Below are 17,623 nucleotides of genomic sequence, written 5' to 3'. Positions count from 1 at the left end.
GAAATGGCGTATTTCAAAAAAACACTACCTTATTCCTAGGTCAATAATTATTATAAAGCAATCATTATTCATAAGATGTTTATCATACTTGAATGGTCAAAAACATAGCTTATAATAAATATCTTTAGAATTATCTTCAAATTTGTTAATCTTGCCGATTTTTTGAATAATAAAATGCCTAATTCTTGTCAAATTTGGGATCACAGAGATTATCAATATAATTTTTTATCGTGAATATTTTACAAAAATTATCTCGTAATAAATTATGCTAATGGTTTTATAAATGCGTTTAAAAATTAATAAATGTAAAAAATCTTAACACCACTGCACAGTTATGTACCGAAATATGACTATATTCTAAAACATTAGAGCGAGAGGTTTAAAAGAATACTATTTTATGTAACAAAAATACTTTATGCAGTCATCAAATGTTTAAAATAATTATAAAAGATAATAACGCTTCAAAATTATATAAATAGATTATCTACAACGTTTAAGGAGTGTCCAGGATCATGGTTTGAAAATACAATAAAAACTCAAATTTAACCTTCGACGAGCATGTCCCCCCTTATCGAAAACGAAGAACTATGTCTAATGACGGATATTGACTAAACGGCACTTAGTGTCTATTTAAAAAAAATAAACACGTTCCCTCTTACATAGACACAAAGTTATATTTGAATATCTTCTCTTCTTGGTCGTACACTCGTGACTGAGGATCGTGAACACATTTGAATTTCGTCATCCTTTAAGCGACCAAGACTTTCCATCGTTCTCGAATATCTATAGAAGCTCTAATATAGTTTTTTTTGCGCATAGACATGTATTTAGGATATTGACGATGGCACATAAAAAAAATTTTGCATTCTCACTTTTTCCGATTTTCTGGCACTTAATGCCTATTTTATTTCATGTATTCAATTATCCTTACCGAAAAAGTAATATCATAGTGATGTACTATTTTAATTAAATATTATAGTCTTTTCTATTTATAGTACGATACTGGTTAATATTTTGTAAATTATTAATTTGTTTTCCTTTGACGGACTTAACTATAATTAAGAAAATGTGTCAAAAATATGCTTTTGCCGTTTAAATTTATATAAACCCAGATTAAATAAAATATTATCTAATTAGTTTTTGCTAATGATTAAAATATGGGTATTACTGTAATTAATATTATTCTTTATAATTTTAATTAAGTCTAGACGAAAGACACTTTCTTTTCATTGCCAAACATTTTATTAAATCCTTAATAGAATATGGACAATAATAATATTAATTTAATGACTGTAAAAGAAAAGCTTTTTGGGTCGTTTTTGTTCTTAATAAGAAGCCAACCTTGAAAACTCTCGATTACGAAAATAAACTTTATTGGAAAAGAGATACAATTATTTACATGATTTGAAATAATTGAAAATCAACTCATACAAATAAAGCCACTTACAATCTTTATCCAATTTAGAAAATGGAAAGTATTCGTTTATATTAAAATATTCTTGGAATATTAAGGGTAGGTACACAATGTTATATTTGGTATGCATAATTAAAATTGAGTAATCAAAATGTTACATCACGTAGCTGGAAGATGTCATTAAGATTTCGTCATCGTAACCGGCCATATTTCACCCTACAATGTTGCTACAACAACGATTAACGAGCTATGGAAAGAAGCGTGGGAAAGGAAATGGTAAAATGTGTTTATCATATGCCCTGATGTTGGAGAGTGATAGTGTAAAGTAAATAGTATTATGTAATAGAGAAGATTGTACAACCTACTTGGATGCCCACGGAGAAAAGTCGTGCTGATAGATCAAGACTTATAATATAGACTGGGTAGACAGATAGATAGACTGGGAAAATAATGGAGGAAGTGAATGGTGCTAAGGATCTTTGATGCTGAGGACCAACTGTGATGGAGGGGGATTAAGGGGGATGGGTCAGCGCATGATCTTATTTGGTGGATGCGACATAATGAGGAGACCATGAATCAATTTGGGCCTTACTACAATATATTGGAGAAGGAAGAAGAACGCGAATATATTAAGAAATAATTACATGATAAAAAGAACTTTTTATATATCAAGTTTTTAAATTTTCTGTTGAATCATATAAACTTGACAATTCTATGTATTAATAAAAACTTTTTATTGTACTTGATAGAAATACTGAATAAATATTATAGAATACAGAAATGTCATTTTACATTTCATATTGATTTTCAAAGAAACGCACATATATATTAATAATTTAGTTGCTAGGACCCACTTAGCAACCAATAATAGTGAGTAGTAAATATTTCTTTTAACGAATTTTTTCTGAAACATCCAAAACAGAATTAACTGAGAATCAATTCAATTCTGCTTAAAGATGGCCAAAAGTATTAAAAGGATACATTTTCGTTGTGTTTTGTTATATCCTAAAAAGTTTCTAGCTAGTCGGGAATTTAGTTAAAAATCTTGGACAAACAAGAAAAAATTTGTACTGCATAAGAAAAAATCTGTACCGTACAAACAAGAATACGAGCTAATAAAAACGTGGTAAAATATTATTTGAGGTTTGTGGTGGAAAATTAAGCACGATACAAAAAACAATTTTCATCAAATTGAAAAATACATAATTAAATTTTTGTCAAAATGGTATGCATGAAAAATGGGCTGACTGAAGAGAAAAGAAAAAAACAAATAAATTGTATGTTCACAAAATAAACTATTTTTAGTAGGGAATTCGAAAATAGTGCCGTTTTAGAAATGTGGTTTCCTATTTTCGTGGCACATAGGGTCGTTCGTGACGCAGGCCCTAACCACTACAGGCTGTTGCCATAATGTTAAATTCTAATTTAATTTATACCTTCTCTAAGTGAAAAATACGGTCCTTCAACAAAGAAAGCGTTGAAATATTCCGTTTGGACAAATAAATTAGTTGAGTTATGAGATGAAACTTTCTCTTCAAAATATACGGGTAAATGGTTAATAGGTGTGCTTTTGAGAGAGCGTACAATAAATCCAAGAGTTGAATTGTAAAACACAGACATATATATTATATATAGGTATATCAGATTATTATAAACGGTACTCGGCATCATACATATGTGACAAATTTTATAATTTTGTTAAGCCATATAGGAGCTGGACGTATTTTTATTTTATGTATTATAAATTTATCATTAATCATTAATTATAAATTAAAACAACTATTAATTTATATATTATAAAGCTGTTCTCATGAGACAAAATACTGAACTAAATAAAAATTATACTTTATAACAAATAATACTAAATCCAATTCCAATCTCATTCAAATATATGTATTCCATTTGAAATTTTCAAATATCGACTAAATAATACAAGGTAAAATAAAACATAGACATATTATATATCGTTTTGTCTATTGAAGATATTCTTTATAATAAAACATTTATTTTATTTCTATATTCATATTTAGGAATAAATTATTATAAGTATGTAGCAGACTTATTGAGACTAACCAGTTATTGGAAAATTATAATAGGTACAATAACGTATCGATTTAAAAAAAAACTGAAATCAGGGATGTATACATATTTTAATATTCACTTAAATATAGTTTTGAAAAAGGCACTATGGAATAAGATTCTGCTTATCAGACCGATATTAATTGTCAATATACTTCAAATTATTAGATCAGAATTATTAATTTCTAAATACTGGAATGTTGTCGATCTGTATGAAATTATTAAAGTTTTGAAAGATAATAATTAAAATTTTTATATTACCAAATACTTAGTTATGGAGTAATATTTTCTGAAAATAAAAAGATCTCAGTCAAGAAACTGAAAGTATTTTTTTACCAAGGTTTTCTTAGCTCGTATTCTTGTTTGTCCGGTGGTTGTTTATTCAGTACAAATCTTGCAATCGATTTTTAACTAACTTTCCGACTAGCTAGACATTTGAAACTTTTAGAATATATTATCAAATTACCTTAAACGCGTGTTAAAGAATATGTTATTTTCAATAGTTATGTGTGTGATAATAACATCCAATAAAGTTTGTCACGTAAATGTAACGTGCATTCAATATCTTAAATCTCTATTTATTAATCTGTTCTGTAGTAATAACTATTATCGAAGTATGAGGCTTAAATTAAATTGAAAATTTTATTAAAAGTAAGGGTTTTATTACATTTTTTACCACGTTTTTCTTAGCTCGTATTCTTATGTGTCCGGTGGTTGTTTATCCAGTACAAATCTTGCAATCGATTTTTAACTAACTTCCCGACTGGCTAGACATGTGAAACTTTAAAAATATATCAGAACACGGTGCCAATGCATTCTTTTAATACTTTTAGCCATCTTTAAGTAGAATTGAATTCATTTTCAGTTAATTCTGTTTTGTATGAAAAGTTATTTCGGAAAAAATCCGTAATCCAATCCACTATTATTGGTTGCTAAAGAGGTGGTCCAAGCAACTTAATTATTAATATATACGTGGAAATCAAAATGACATTTCAGTATTCTATATTTGTTTGTTGCAAAATAGCAAAAAAATGATTTGTTGATAATTGCCTTATTTGTCCTAAATTATTAATACATAGAATTGTCAAGTATATAATATGATTCAACAGAAAATTTAAAAACGTGGTATATGAAAAATTCTTTTTATCTTGTAATTATTGTAATATAAATTATATAGAATGGTGATAAGTTCGTTTAAAGACTGTGTTTTGAATATTAAAAATAACTAAAAGTGAAATGTATTTTTTATTGAATTTTATATTAAACTTTTAATACGACACATGCTAGAGCTAGATAATTAATAATATTATATAATATATATTGCACTTACCAATAACACTTAAATGTATGAAGTGACTCATGTGCGGTGTTGTCGATATCTGACACTCGTAGATTCCCGTGTCGCGATGTTGCGGAAACTTGATCTGGAAATGGGAAATACTGCATCAATTCACAGCAATACAAGACAAGTAGTCTACAAAGTGGATATAGATAATGTGCCATGTACCTAATACTACAGTAGTGATAATCCTTCACATGCGAACTAGTATTATGAACACAGAATCTCTACTATTTTATTGATATTTTAACGTAATTTTTTCAAAATAATAATTGCAGGGCAAATGCAAGTTTTAAGGTTTTTAATTGTATTAAGCTTAATATGATACTTATGATAAACTAATTATAAACGTATTTCGTTTATAATTTGGTCCAATAAAGTGCACTGTGGCAAAGCTTAATAATCCATAAGTGTCACCTAGCTGGTCCAGGACTAGGTATGTTGATTTTTGTCGGCAATATGCTATTTTTCATCCTAATACGAAATTGGATCAGGTATGCATTTTTACGATTACGTAATAATTAATATTCTTTCATTTGTTTTTATTGAATGTAGGTTAATTATCTATTGGCTACACATTTTCTGTAAGTATTCAAATTAAATGGCAATAATTTATATACCTGCTTTGGTGTACTATATTAGAATATAATTATTTTCATTCAATAGACAACAATTAACAAGTATAGAAAAGGAAGTATAAAAAAAACCTTTTTTGAAATCAATTACGGCACTTAATTGATACTTTGATTTGACATAAAAAAAAAACGATAGCCAAAATTAACGCAATCTGATACGTATTTCATATAAGAACTACTAATTAACTACGTGATAATTAAGAAGGATGCTCGTAACTTAATTGGTAAAGCACAATGTCGCAAATCCAGTGGTTCAAGTCTAGTCGGGAGTCGTATTTTTTTCAAAACGATTTTTTCTAGTTCTTGGAAAATAACCATTTTCTGAGGTATTTTAAAATTATGTATCTATATTATTCAATATAAAGTTACAACTCCTACTGTAAATGTTAAACTATATTGCTATATTCTGATGATTTAAAAACTATTTTTCGAAAATTAAGCAAAAAAAAAAATGGCCTACGTATGTAATAATAGTATAGTACCATTTTGAAAGTTGTTGCAGCCACATGAGCACCTTATTATCAAAAGATACCTAACGACCATTTTCGAGTTTTTTCAAATTTTAATGCCAAACTGTTCTCTATGGCAATACCTATAGAATAAATATTCATTCGCTTGCGTAAATGCTTTAAATACAGAGATAATTCATGTTGAAAATCATGTTCAGTATCAAATCGTGCTCAAATCCTTAATGGTTTAGTTTCAAAATAGACTCATAGCTATACAACCAATGACATCAGAGATAAAAACCGCCATTTTGATTTTTCGTCCAATTAAAACCCGGCAGGTGACGTGTTATTATCTACTTCTTTATTCATTAATTTTATCTTTTCTTATATTTTGCAATAATTAAGCCCACAGCAGTTTTTTCGCTTTTGCCAACAATTGTGTTCGTGGAGTTAAGCAGGTTTTGATAATATACGCCTCATATGCAGACTCTCTATACCAGTGGCGAAGGGTGGAGGTAGGCTGTTAAGATCCGCCATAAATAGTGCACATTAAACTTTTTCAGACATACATATTTGTTTTCATTGAAATAAGACTACAATTTACAGATAGTATAGGTTAGATTTTAAAATTCAATTAAACCCTGAGAAACCAAGCCATAATAGATATTAGTCAAAAAATACATGTCTATCTATAAAATATCTAAAATTATGCAATTAAATCATACATAACTTTGAGTATTTTATAGATAGAATAATATTTTTTATTTATTATAGTTTGGTTTACGCAGGGCTTAATGAATCAAAAAAATGAACCAAAAATATGTGTAATATGTAGTTTTAATCCAACGAAAACAAATAACTATGAATGAAAAATTGTACACAATTTTGTCGTATTGCCCAAATTAGACCAAATCTATTATGGTTTCGTTTAGGCAGGGTTTAATTGATTTTTAAAAACTAACTAATACCATCTGTAAATTGAAGTCTTAGTTCAATAAAAACAAATACATATGACTAACAAAGTTTAGTGTGCACTATTTATAGCGAATCTTAACAGCCTACCTCCACCCTTCGCCACTGCTCTATACCTTACCACGGGGCGTAGCTTGTCTCAAGGTAGAGACTTGACCCAGTGCCCTGTCACAGGTTTGTTTATTATTTAAGTTTTAAAACCACCATTCTTTCCAGATTGTCATGTTCACAACGAGAAATTTATCAGAAGAAAATCGGAATGCGTCATAGATTTATTTGTTGAGAGTCATTCCTTTAATAATTTTAATCTTTGAATGTCTCTGAATCTGATTAGACTGTTCAATGAATTATAAGTTTTTAGTCCTAAAATATTTCAAATGTCTCAATTTATTTCCGCTGCATTGCCTTTAGAGGTTATGACTTCACAGTTGTTTTAAAAGTCAAGTCAGTCTCATATGAATATTTGTATGTCAACCAAAAAGGTTTTTATGAACCTTTTAAAATATTATTACATATTAAACGTCATGTTTTGTAACATAATATCGTAGAATGATACAATAATCTGAAAAACTACATTACGGCTAACTTCTGTACCTTGTACGTTCGTGTCAAAATGCCTATATTAATTTATTTTATCTGTCGCGCGATCGTGCAATATAGTTACTGGTTTTTGAAGTATGACAGGTTGAAAGCGTGTTGTGAAAATAAAATAAAAGTTTACTGTTTTAGTTTCAAAACAGAATACACTGTTTTGTCTCTCTACTCGAGAAGTTAAAAAAATGTCATACTTTTACAATCATATCGACCCGGTTAAAGTTTGGGTTAACTTAGTTAGTGCTTGTGACGTGAAAGTAGTTTGTATGTATCAGTAGGTATATGATTCAATAGTTTTGTAATGTATTATTCTTATAGTTAAGAATAATATATTACATAATAAATAATATGTAGAGAAGAAACTAAGTAATAAATAAATCCAAAAAACATCAAAACATTTATTTGGAAAATAAAATAAAATGAATTTAATAGTAGCTCCTCTATTTACAATAATAAACTTAAATAAAAACCAGGGAAGGTTTTTTCTATGCAAAAAATATAAACATAGCTATTTTGTGAACAAAAAAATCTTGTAATCTGTAAACACACTAGAACCATCCATATAAGAAAAATATCGCTGCGGACGGATTTCGGCCAATGTGTTTTACGTTAAAATGATTTTAGTCAGTAACTTAATTGGTATAATGTAAGAGCTACGCAGGCGAAATATGTGTATTTTTATTCCGCTTTGTCCAGGACTTATATTGAAGTTGTCTAATGTGTAGGTTTTTCAACGTTATGTATTTATTTATATAATATAGTAAGCCTATATACATCCTATTAACAAAAGTTGGCTTAGTGAATCGTGACAACAGTTATTTCAAATTAGTTTTCCTTTATGTAATACCTACATCTTTATTTTTATTGAGAAAAATTAAAAAGAAATGAAAATTAAAAATATAATAAAACCTGTTTTTTTATTGTGTTTATATAAACACTCTCAGTATTATAAATACATGTAAATATAATAGACAGAAGTAAAGCAATGTAAGCAATGAAGTTTCCACATATTTGACTGCAAGACATAGAAAGTAATCAGAGAAGTTTTGAAACTCATAATCATTTTAAACGGATAATGCAAGATTTTTATAATATATATTTTTTGTTTCTTTAATAAATACGGAAACATGACGTGAAACCCAATAACATTGGCAACTTTCTCAGGCTTGAGGAATTTAAATATTAGATTATGTAAACTATATATTATTATGACCACATCGGGAATCAAGCCCGGGCCCCCCTGGTGTAAGCCCAGCGCTTTAGATTCTGGACTACAAAGGCCGTCTATATAGGTAGATATATCACTGATAATATTGAAAATCACTGTTTGGCGGCATTAAATTTGTCCAGCGGCTGTCTACTCGCCTAGCGATATGTACAGTCCATTGCCATTTCACCTGCTTAGCGACCTCGATCACATCGCGTTTCCTTATCCATTTGTTTATTTTGCGATCTTTACGCGTTATACCCAACATGCAAATTTACACGTTTCGCTATCGTAACTTTTAAAAGTAATACTATATTAACATGACTATTTATTGAAATTGGAAATGTTTATTCAAAATCAGTAAGCTGGTGAGTGTATTATTATTTTCTGAACGATTTCGAAAAATGGTAATCATTAAGTTTAAATCGGTTTTACGCAAATCCGGGGATACAAAATAAGTGACTATTTTAGAATTAATTAATTAGTAAATTTATATTATGTATACAGAAACTTTATTTAGCGAGAAAAATGTCGATGGAGCTGAGAGATAAGTCTAAATAAATAAATCTCTCCAGAGGAGAGGAACTGTTTGGAGGAAACGTTTAAAGAAAATAAACAACACTTAAAAACATACATTTAACTTTTAGAGTGCTAAAATTAAAGTTCAAATGTGTTTTGCTATACATTTGAAAGATCTAGTCGAATTGAGTATCAAAAGTAATATTTTCTTTTTATATAGTCGTTTACGCTAAAGAATGAGAAAAATATTTGTACGTGAAAAAAAGGGAACTCATTGTGAAAAAAGAAAATAAAAATACGGCATCCTTATTTAAGTGGAAAGAAATCAATAAAAAAATGAAGCTTTAAGAATATTAGAACATACTTAATTTAAAAAATATCTCATGCATATTTATACCCATTAGTAAAAAATCCGTTTCAGAAAAAAAAATACGACACCCGACGGGACTTGAACCTGTAACCGCTGGATTCGCGCCAGCGTGTTTTTATAATTAAGCTACGGGCATCCTACTTGATTATGACGATTTTAATGTTAGTAGTTCTTATATGAAGTGCTTATCAAATTACGTTAATAATGTTGACTATCGGGTTTTGTATATTAAATCAAGGTAGCTATCAATTAAATGCCTTAATTACTAACCGACGCCACGATGCCCATAGCTTAATTAGAAAAAGACACTGATGCAAATCCAGTGGTTACAGGTTCAAATCAAGTTAGGTGTCGTATTTTTTTTTCTAAAATGGATTTTTTTCTAGTGTGTGTATGCATGATATGTTTTTAAATTATGTATGTTCAATATATAGAATGTTACATTCTCAAATCTTGAATTAAATAAGTTTAGTGGTTTATTAATATCAGAATACTTTATTTTACATACTTACATAATTTTGAAAACACTTTAGTCAATAGATTTTTTTTCGGAAAAGACACCCCGCAGGAATCAAAGATGAATCTCTCGGGTTTCGCGCCCATGCACATAGACCACTATGCTAAAGGCACCATACTAAATTGCGACAAATTTTTAACAAATATGGCTCTTCATACTCTCTGAAGCGTTTTCCAAATTAAGCTACTATTGGCGATCGGGTTTTGTATTTTATATAATGATTGACTTTATATTGTGATGCGGATGGTGATTAGTCCCGTTAGTGGAAATTTTCTGTCTTATGCGAAGAAAGGCCGTTGGTGGACGAAAACGATACAATCATCCATTAACCTACAAATCCTACAATGAATTAATCAGTTAGAGATGACAGTTAACAGAATCGATACTAATTCGAGCCGTGTTGGGTATTCACATTGAATTTTTTTCGTAGGCAATACAACGCATTGAGTGCATATTAAAATATAATAGTAATGTTGTGAAAAATATGCATCATTTAAAGACTTATACTTTCTGATGAAGCGACGGTCTCATCTCTTTCTAGGAAAACCTTCACTGGATTGCTATCTGAAAGCAACGAATACTAAAGCATTATGCAATACTATTTGCACTGTCGCTATCATACATATTTCTACTGATTGCTTTTCGACTTTGAGCAGGTAACTTAGTTTAAATACTGTGACGGTTGTCGAGGTTAGTAGTTTATTAAGTGAACTTGGAATCGGAATTTCAATGAAGGTTTGCGTTCAATCAACTCGGAAATGCATGGAGGTTGTCACTGTAGCTTATGCGGATCGAATGGTGTTAGAAATATTGTGTGCATATTATCTGTGCTCCTGTACAGTTGTGAGAAGTAGCATCTGGAAAAGCCCAATTTTGACAACCGATGTCTCCGCTAAATATAATATAGTGGTACACTTGAATTTATATGCCGACTCATCAGTTCTTGATGGTGGATTTGGTCACAATTCTGCTTTAATTGTCGCTGGGTTATATATTCATGACCTACTTCGAATGCAGTCCGATAGTTTGGCACTTCTAGAGTTGGGTTTCGGGAATTTCCCGACGGGAATTCTCGAGAATTTTTCAAGATTTTCCATCCCGAATCTAGAGAATTGAAATTTTTAACATTTCGGGAAATCCCGGATCTCAAGAATCTTTTCTCGGAATTCGGGATTTCTTTATCAAATATTAATTGAAAAAACGATTTTCTATATGAAAAAAGTGAACAGAAAACACAAAACGTTCGGTCGGCTCAAAATGAGCGCAATCGTCAGACATAGCCATTGACAGTCTGTATTTTTTGAAATTTTATTTTACTAAGTACTGTTTTTATATAATTTTTGTTTTCCTACTTCTATTTCGTTTGTATTCTATTCTTACATAAACAAAATAAATCATTTTTTTTTGGAATTTGTCTGTTTTTACACTGATTTTACGATTTTTACGGGTTTTCTAAATGCCCCCGATAACTCGAGAATTCTCGAGAATTCTTTTTTGGAAATCTCGAATCTCGAGAATTCAAAATTTCATCATTTCGGGAAATCCCGAATCCCGAATCTCGAGATTGAGATTTTCTCGGGAAATACCCAATTCTAGGCAATTCGCGACTCTGTAGTACAGCCGCAAAAAGTCGATTATATTAGCCAATCTACACCTCAGAAAAAGGGTGGGACCTATTGATGGACCGAGAGAAATAATACTACCACGTGCTTACCCTAGTATGGTCTAATGTTGGAGCGTAACAAAGTGAATATGACGTGGTAAGTATGGTCTGGTTAATATTTGTATTAGGGTAACAGGAAGCATAATATAACATTTATTTTATTTCCCTGCACCAAAAATAGTTTATAATTTGCCTGTAGTTGCTTTCATTTCATTTTCATTGACAATGTTAAGATTACTTTTGCCGAATAAGGTTGTCTCCCTCGCCTCAAGATACGCGCTTTATTGTGACAGTCTCGATTGTTTATCTCGTCATTTATATGCTTTTAATAATCTGTCGCTTATATGAGTGAATAAATTAGTACGTTTAAATAAGGAAATTTGTAGATTATCACATACCTGCAGTGTCCAATCCTCGGAGTGGGGGTTGTGAATGGCTCTGAATCGTAAATCCGACGTATATGTATAACGACCCACTGTCAAGAGGTGCACGTCGCGATGTCTGACCCAAGACACCGTGTGCGTGGACTGAAAAAAGGAAATATATAAAATATTAGACATGAAATATTCACTTATCAAAGATATAATCGAATATCATTAGATGGTCAGTTATTTAATCGTAATAAAGTACTTGTAAAAATAAGGCTCAACAGTACTAGTGGGGTAACATTGGAATTCAATATATCATTTGACAAAACCTAAGAAACTGCATTTTATTTTTTTCTGGTGGCCGGCATTAGGAGACATTATTGATAGAAAAAGCACACCCAATCTACTTTCTTTCTATGGTTTTTATAACAAACCACAATAACCTGTCAAACTATTTTAAAACAACCGTTATTGTAGCAAAAACAGTATTCTGTATTCGAAAGGTCATTTTCAATTCATCATCACTATTGTTATAGGTACCTTCACCTAAACCAGACAATAAGAATGGGTAATAGATACTAAATTGTGATATTTTGATGTTTTCTTTTAGATTAGAGTTTTTACATAAAAAAAATACATTCCAATGTTACCCAGATAAAAATCAGGGAATTTGGTCATCGAAAATACTAAAGTCCAAAGTTAACCAATTATTCATTTATCATTGGACCACCCATAAAAACAGCATTTTAGTTATGTTTTTTTATGTTTTGAAAGATTTTCATATCAAAATTAATTTAACGAACTTATAAGAACATCTAATAATCTAAATAGATGTAGATGACTATTTCCAAAAACCAATAAATCGCTAAAAACACCTAAAAGTTGTGCAATGTTACCCGTATACATGTTGACTGTATATATGTACAAGTAAGTATATATTATAATATAATAAGGTGTGTGTAAGAGAAAACCAAATAGGTATACCCCAAAGAGTTACATTTTAGTATTAAAAACTTAATGGAATTTCTTTTTCGTGCAGAAGATTAATTGAAAGTCAGAGAATTATTTTTTATTTTGTAAGTTAGCACATCGGAATTAAAATATGTGGTCTTGTTTTTAGGGGCCGAAAGTTTTCACTTTTCGATACAAATTATGTACTTGTAGACGGTTGAGATTGTTCATGTAAATAACATATTGCCTGCATATATGCTGATAAATCCACGAACTTGCCTGTTACGTGAATAATTTAATATTCAAATCTAAACTCCAATTATACATCATTCACTTAAAAAAAATAGTAACTGTTTCATAGAGTAGCTCGTGGTAATACTACATGTTGTTTTGATTAAAACGTAAAAATTAATGCGATGTAGGCTGTCTAAACTACAATTGATTTCATAGAAATGTTTTTAGTTTTATAACAATTGTACAAATTTTATGCGGATATATGTAGATACCTATATTGGTTTGGACCCTAGGATATAATATTATGATTTTTATATTTTTAAAACGAAGAAACTATTTACCGACTGATTGCCTAATAACGTATCTGTTTTTTCTAGATGTGACAACTAAGACCAACACACTGAGTAAGCCAGTTCCTGACCGACTATGGTGACTTTTCACGGTTTTCGTTTGATAGAACATAGGCTGGAATTCACATACGGACACGTCCATCATGACGATGAACACGTCCTCTGGGACTGCCTGCTGATGGGATCAGTTCGCCAGGGTCCGTCCACACACGAGCCCGATTGACCACGCTGACTTGATATTAACCAAGACCAACTTGAAAATTTTTCTCCGTGATTTGAAGGACATAATAGATGACAGTGCAAGTCAAGATTCTTATTTATTTTATAAAACCTTTTTAAACACTAAGGTGTATGGTTGCTACATCAGTCCCGTGAAGCTTCGTTTCGGGACAAGGAAGTGTGGAACTAAAATATTTTCATTCTGACACATTTATAGTATCATGGAAGGCGGCCGTGTACACATCATTCAAATCATAGCAGGTTGAGATCACTCAAATAATTGATCGCCAAATAATATATTATATTTAAGGATATTTATTTTAAGAAGGCGACATGATACGTGGATGATCCACAGTATAGTCACCTGTTTATAGTTATTTTCAATATTATAGATATTATTAGAGTATTCTGTTAATACAAATCTCTACTCTGTGGAGGCCCATATGATCCTATTAGGATCGGACATGGTAAACAAAAAAAAATATTGGTTAGTAAGAGATATAAGTATTCTGAAAGGATACTAGATCTATGTTGTCTTCCTGAATTAAATATAGCATTACAATGTATTACGGGATAGTATTGAATATATATGTTACGCCGAATGTGCGAAATTGACTATTACATGAAATGGGCAAAATTTTGCCTAAATCATGAAAACTGCAAGCCCGTTGCCTTATTCATGAATTAGACAAAATATCTGGTGAGTGCGTGAATTCGGCAGTAATTTTTCTGCCTAGTTCATGCATTGGACAAATTAGATAGTAGCGCTACGGTGGTATTTTTTGCAACTAAACTAAATGTGTCAAATGCTCATGCATTGGTCAAAATGTACGTATATTATCTATGGTCAAAATAGATGGTTGCGCTCCGGTGTTGTTTTTTGCAAGTAATCAAACTAACGAAATGTGTTAAATGTCATTGATTATAATATAAAAATATACCAATCAATAACTACAATGACGTTCATATCCATTTACTATGCGCAAAAAAATCTAGAACTATAATATGATAACGGAAGTATTTTATTGAAAGGTATTTTCGCGATTTGATTCGTGCTTGGGTATCAATCGTGCAATGGTCGATTGTATGTTTGTGATAGTTTGTTGACACTTGTTAGCTAACCTCAAAATGGACATTCAGTTGAATAATTCAGAATTACAAAACCAAACCTAACCTAACCTAATAATAATAATATTATATTATGTCCAATTATAACTAATAAAACCATCCGTATTAAATTTACTTTTTCTACTGTCGTGTTGACAGTTTAAGAATTCCATACTCTGGCGAATAAATTTACCCAATTCATGAATAAGGCAACAGGCTTGACTATTACATGAATTAGCCAAAATTTTGCCCATTTCATGTAATAGTCAATTTCGCACATTCGGCGTAACATATATATCATTGATGTATGTTTCGTGTTACGATATCTATTAATTGAAAGGAAAGAAATATATATTATAGTATGCGTATATTACAACTGTCTTAACGACGATCCGTTTCACAGCACGAGACTTTGGGCAAGTAAGTGCTATTCCAAATAGCGTCTTCATTAAGTCAAATTATCTTAAGCGACAGTAACTGTGATGAGCAGCACTTATCGCCAGAGACTATCATAATGGTACTTAGATATTGGTGTCTCTACTGTCTCACGATATTAAGCTTCTAATAGTCAATGTAACTTCCGATAATTTGACTCCACAGAGAGTCGTTAATATTATTTTAACCATTTTAAACTACTCGTATTAATGTAAGTGTAATACAAGTATGACAAATGGGTACCAAGGATATTATATTCCAGCTAGTTTTTCAATAAAATAGCAACATACTATGTAGCAGTGGTAAATGGTGGAGATAAGTTTTTAATACCCGATGTAAATAGTGTAAACTTTGTCAGTCATATGCATTTGTTTACTTTGAAATAAGACTACGTAAATAAATCTCGGTAAGCCATAGGATAGCGTGGCTCGCACCTTAGCCAGATTTCTCGAAATTTGGGACCAGGTGAAATTTTTCTATTAAAATTTACAGATAATTTTGGCATTTACAATGATATATAGTTTAAAGTCGTCCATTGCTGACTCAGGCTTATTTTCAGATACAGGAAAACATAAATATTGGCTATTACCCAGCTATTACAAAAAGTATATTAGTTAAAATACCAACTTGTTTAAATTGGTTATTAATTTGTTTTATATTTATTGTTTTTTAATATAAAATTGTAAATTAGCAAATCAATAGATAAATAAATTACCCAATCAACTTGCTTTTAGCATTTACTATATTCGCTGCAGCAGTGTCAACTAATAGTTATTAAAATTGTGGATTTTGTAAATACCATAACGTTCCTTATATTTAGTCAATACTTTTAAGTACAATAAAAGCAATTAAATCTTATAATCTATGACGATGGCGTATTTAACGATATTGTGTGTATGATAGATTTATGTTGTCCTCTAGCCAGTGCCGTATTTACTATTGAAGGGGCCCCAAAAACCCAACCAATCTCGGTTTGATAAAATTGTAATAACTGCAATGTGCAAATTTTTATCGGTTTTATTACAGAATCTTTCCATTAATGCCCGCTGATAAACTATTTTATTACTTAATAGTAGTGTTCATTATTCATGTTTAAATTGAAAAATAACAACAGAAATGAAACACGAGCAGAAAAAATATAAACTGACTAAAATATACAATAATCGATAGTAATAATATTCATAATATAACAACGTGCTTCTAAAGCGTCAATTACATTGAGCTTCTTTACGAGCTGTTTGTTGGCGAATTTATAGTCGCCCAGTGTAATCATCGAATAAGCCAACAAGCAGGTTGTAAACACTCTACCGAGAAAAGTTGAAACCCGTTCAACTTTACACGCTACACGCCGGCGTGTGGGCCCTGCTGCGTCTGGGCAGTAGAGCGCAGTAGCAACCTTCCGGTAAAAAAACGAACTACGTTCTGTCAAAATAGTCGCTGGCTTGTGGCTTCTCAGCGAATGGAAAGTTTTGTGTGTAGTCATCAAATTACAGTAGCTGAATCGCCCGCTTTTAAATTCGCCAACAAGCAGCTCGTAAAGAAGCTCAATGTAACTGTCGCTTAAGTTTAGGTACGTGGTTCTAGTATATAGATTCTGTACTAATCTGCCCTGGTAAGTAAGAACACAGTGTTTCTGGTTTTAGTGAAATTATCGTAGGAGGTTTAAACTACCCTTTCTCTTATATTAGGTGTGTAAAACTATTGGATTGTTTTGACATAATCTCTAAATAGACAAGTGTGTATAAAATAAAAAAAAGCTTAAATCTATGACAACAATTTCATTAAAACCAAAAACATCGTCATTTTACTTAGCAAGACCGTACTGAATTCGGTTTCAGTCATCTATTTACCATCGCTTCAACAATACTACAACTTGGTAACTCTGATTTGGTCATTTTTAGGAAAATGAAATTTAAACTTTACTTGATTAACATAAATTTAGTCTATAATTATTATTTTAAAAAAAAGGAAAATTATACTTGTCCAATTGGGAACAATAAAAAGAATGTTCAATTGTATGAAAAAATATTGTAGGTATATTGTTTTAATCTCATATATTCAAACACAAAATAATACAGTTTCCATTGACTTCTGACTTACCTAGTTTTATCATTTTGTAGAGAAGTAATTTTAGAGAAGGTACATTTTGTAGTATCATAATTATTTAATATCTATATCAAAACAGTGAAAATCAAGTCATC

At 30.6% G+C, this 17,623-nt stretch overlaps 1 protein-coding gene across 1 annotated transcript in view; it reads right to left on the bottom strand.

Annotated features, from left to right (window-relative positions):
- Nucleotides 1-17,623, bottom strand: part of LOC147064004 (neurotrimin-like) — a 202,315-nt gene that overhangs the window by 38,820 nt on the left and 145,872 nt on the right. Inside the window, exons 4-5 of the mRNA XM_085958843.1 lie at nt 12,157-12,285; nt 4,824-4,917 (exon numbers count right to left, since the gene is read on the bottom strand). Of these exons, the coding sequence (XP_085814969.1) occupies nt 4,824-4,917; nt 12,157-12,285 (223 nt within the window). The remainder of the gene's footprint in view (nt 1-4,823; nt 4,918-12,156; nt 12,286-17,623) is intronic.

This window comes from Rhyacophila brunnea, unplaced genomic scaffold, assembly GCF_057557595.1.
Source record: "Rhyacophila brunnea isolate RB1 unplaced genomic scaffold, BYU_Rbru_1.0 scaffold_8, whole genome shotgun sequence".
In the NCBI taxonomy this organism is placed as follows: Eukaryota; Metazoa; Arthropoda; class Insecta; order Trichoptera; family Rhyacophilidae; genus Rhyacophila; species Rhyacophila brunnea.
The sequence above is the reverse complement of the archived record's forward strand: the minus strand, read 5'-3'. Positions and strand labels throughout refer to the sequence as shown.